The sequence below is a fragment of the Nicotiana sylvestris genome, chromosome 5 (assembly GCF_000393655.2).
Source record: "Nicotiana sylvestris chromosome 5, ASM39365v2, whole genome shotgun sequence".
NCBI classification, from domain to species: Eukaryota; Viridiplantae; Streptophyta; class Magnoliopsida; order Solanales; family Solanaceae; genus Nicotiana; species Nicotiana sylvestris.
The window spans coordinates 160,991,536-160,995,475 of record NC_091061.1 but is presented as its reverse complement, the minus strand read 5'-3'; the positions used below and the strand labels follow the sequence as shown (position 1 = coordinate 160,995,475).

The 3,940-nt window shown below is 38.2% G+C and overlaps 1 protein-coding gene across 1 annotated transcript; it reads left to right on the top strand.

The window, feature by feature from the left end:
- The first annotated feature begins 359 nt into the window (after nucleotides 1–359).
- LOC104214345 (protein kinase G11A-like) lies at nucleotides 360–2,599 on the top strand. Its single transcript, XM_009763999.2, has 2 exons — nucleotides 360–1,004; nucleotides 1,769–2,599. Exons 1-2 carry the CDS (start codon nucleotides 454–456, stop codon nucleotides 2,568–2,570), a joined length of 1,353 nt encoding a protein of 450 aa, XP_009762301.1. The 5' UTR covers nucleotides 360–453; the 3' UTR covers nucleotides 2,571–2,599.
- The last annotated feature ends 1,341 nt before the right edge of the window (nucleotides 2,600–3,940 follow it).

Here is a 3,940-nt window from a genome sequence, read left to right as displayed (position 1 = left end):
AGTGCACCAGGCTGCCTTTTTATAAGAACCCTAAAGGATGTCATTATATTCCCTAAGAACAATATAGGTAAATTGTTTTTAATATCTGTCACTTTCAATATCTACAGCTGAGATGGCTCAGATATACATAATTAAACTAATGGTCAATATGCCACCAAAGAGATACCAGAATACTAATCTAATATAACACAAAAATATCATACTCATAAATTATGGCCAATATATAGTAATAAACTGTTTGGGCCATGAATATGGGCCCGGACTCTCTCCAACAGCCGGCACGATTGACCCACAACCATTTTGCCGGCCCAAAAATCTACATTTCTTTGATCCTTCTCCTACCCATCAAAACAGAATGAAATATTTTCCATTCTCCCCTCCATTATAACTCACCAAACAATACTTCCACCATCTTATCACCTTCATTATTTTCTCTTCTTCTTTTGTAAAACCATGTTAACATCTCTGGTCCACGAGGACACTGACTTGTCGCCATCTCCAACCATTAGCTCCGCCACGTTAGAGGTGGAAGAAGTCCGTCTTAGCGTGAACTCGGAGGTGGAAACAACCATATACAATGCTCATACTTCCATTTCATACTCCATAAAGCCCCATGCAACGTCTAACGATCCATGTTGGAACGCCATGCGTCGTGTCCAGACAGAAGTCGCGAGTTTGAGCCTTGATGATTTTAGCTTCATTCAAAAAGTTGGGAGTGGTGACATTGGTTCTGTTTATCTTGTTGAATTAAAGGGAAATAAAGGGTGTTTATTTGCAGCTAAAGTGATGGATAAGGAAGAATTGGTTACTAGGAGTAAAGAAGGTAGAGCTAAGACAGAAAGAGAAATATTGGAAATGTTGGACCACCCTTTTTTGCCTACCCTTTATACAACGTTGGACACTGATAAATGGTCTCTTTTGTTGACTGAATTTTGTCCTGGTGGTGATCTTCATGTTCTCCGGCAACGGCAGCCGGAAAAAAGATTTGATGAAGCCGCCGTCCGGTTAGTACTTCGTTCTCCTCTACCATTACGTCTTTTTTGTTTAACCATCTGTTATCCGATACAGACCCTTGTGGTCTCTAGATCCCGCGCATAGTGGGAGCTTAGTGCACCGGACTGCCCCATCTGTTATCCGAAACCTACTATACCGATTAATTTAGATACGTGTCACATAGGCATGTTAAAATGGAGAAGCGCTACCAAGGGTTGTTGAGTGTGTAAGAGCGCACATCTTCATCCATAATTACCAGAGATTTTGGGTTAGAGCTTGGCTATTAAGTCGCTTTTATTAGTTAGCGCTTTATTCTTAGTATGTGATTTTCCTGCGCGAATATAGATTTAGTTGGATCCTAAAGAAGGTACTATACAATACAACGGATGGTAAACCAAACAAAAAAAATGGAGAAACGCTATTTTATCGGTTAATTAATTCTTTATTTCTAGGACTCGAACTCCTAAAATTCTGATTAAGTCTGGAGGAATTCTATCCATTCCGGCCACCGTACTCATTGATTTTTCCTCTACAATTAATTATTTCAACTATATTTTATCAACTTATGTCCTGAATGATTGACGTAGTAGTCAATGTGAATGTTTGTCCAGTTTGCCTATGGACCACTTTGGTAGAATTCTAAGATAATATGGAAATAGATTTTAATATAACATGATATTTAATGTGTCCTATTATTATGTGCTTTCTAGTATTAGCTGAAATTTATTCTTGACTAATTAATGTAACATGTGAGTTTGTCTATTTGATGTAACAGGTTCTACACATCAGAAGTGGTGGTTGCTTTAGAGTATTTACACATGATGGGGATAATTTATCGTGATTTAAAGCCTGAAAATGTGTTAGTAAGATCAGATGGTCATATTATGTTAACTGATTTTGATCTCTCATTAAAATGTGACGATTCAACAGTAATGCCTCAGCTTGTTCAAGAAAGAAGTCCAAAATTAGATCATAATTCAAATGATCAATCCTCCAATAATTCACCTCCATATAATTCTTCGTCGTGCATTCTGCCAAATTGTATCGTGCCACATGTCTCGTGCTTGTACTCTAAACACAGGCAAAGAAGAAGAAGAACGATTCGACGGCGGTTCAGGATGGTAGCAGAGCCAATCGAGGCACGATCAATGTCATTTGTTGGGACCCACGAGTACTTGGCCCCAGAAATTGTATCAGGGGAAGGCCATGGCAATGCAGTGGATTGGTGGACACTAGGGATTTTCATATATGAATTGCTATATGGTGTGACGCCTTTTAGAGGACTTGACAATGAATTCACCCTTTCAAACATTGTGGCTCGACCCTTTGAGTTCCCTAAGGAACCAATGGTTCCAACCACGGCTAAGGACTTGATCACCCAACTTTTGGTTAAGGACCCTACCATGAGAATGGGGTCCACAATGGGGGCCACAACAATCAAACAACATCCTTTCTTTGATGGTGTGAATTGGGCACTCTTGAGATGTACTACCCCACCTCATATTCCCCAATATTTCAAAACTAGAGACTTTGTCTCATCTTATGATAATTGTGATGATTATGTTGATTATTATTAATGATAAGAGTTGCATTAAGTGTTTTTACATGATCGAATAGCCGGTCAGATTCATTGTTTCATTGATAATACATCGATTATATATATATATATATCCGTCGCTTATTTTTAATTTAACTATTGTGTGAGAGGATATTTAGGTTAATTCTTCTTTCATTAACTTGAAGGCACTAGCATTGTATAGTTATTTTATATATGTAACTATTCATTGCAAGTCTGATATAACAATCTAGAAAATAAAGTAAATAATTTAATGTAATTTGTTAAAATGCATTGATAATGTAAAAGAATCTTTACACTGTTAGTGCAATAGTTTAATTTTTTCACTTGATATTCATGAATAGAACTGTTTGACCAAAAAGTATACTACTCTTTGTTAAACTAATTTAATGATAACTGAGATGAAAGGTAAATCCTAGTCAAGCATAATAATTCCTAGATCTAGTTTAGAGTTTGGGTGACACCATTTACCAAATGCTTATAACCGTATATTCAGTTATTAAATGCACATTTTAAGGAGTAAATGAAGAATGAATAATGAGCAATAAATATGAGAAATGACAATAAATGTAAACAGTAAGAACAATTCACTCAAATATCAAATGATGTGGAAGATTCTCCCTTCTGACAACGAAATGTGGCAATCACCAAGAATATGAGTAATGTTTTCTTGGATCATGTGAGTGGAAAAGAAGAATAATCGATGAAATCAATCACTATGGAAAGGTATACTTTGTGTTTTCTCTCAATGGTTAACTTCTTACAATAGTTTTCTCAAATTCAATCTCACGTGCCCCTTTTTCTTCTCCCTCCCCTTCTATTTATATGGGATATTCTCTAAAAACCCTAAAAAGTACAACAAAGGGAATATCCAGGAGAATATTCATGTCACTAGTTCCAAGACCACACTAGCTGTTATTCCTATTCTTCGCTATTCGACCTCGACCTTTACGGCTCGCTTAGCGACCGCTCGTTGTTGGGCTTTGGTCGACCTTGTCCTATCTGCCAAACTCGGAATACAATCTTTTCACCATACGATCTTTCCACGCTCAACTTCCTCAGCAAGATTTTGACCTATACAGTTAGTCCCTCTGCTTGTCGGGGTCGCCTTCTGGTCGGCCCCGATGAGTGACTTTTTTAGTCGGCGATTTGTGAAGAAATTTTTGGCGTGGAGATCGAGTGGAGGTGTTCGTTGCCGAAGCAATGACGTGTACTTTTGAGATTCGTGGGTCATGGGGTTGGTATAAGATGGCGTCACAATACATGCGTCATCATTGCACATCTTCCTGATGCGTTGCCTCGTTCCTCGAGTCCCTGTCGTTTCGATTCTAGGGCCACTGGCGGTTACTCGCATCGATTCGAGCACCCCTG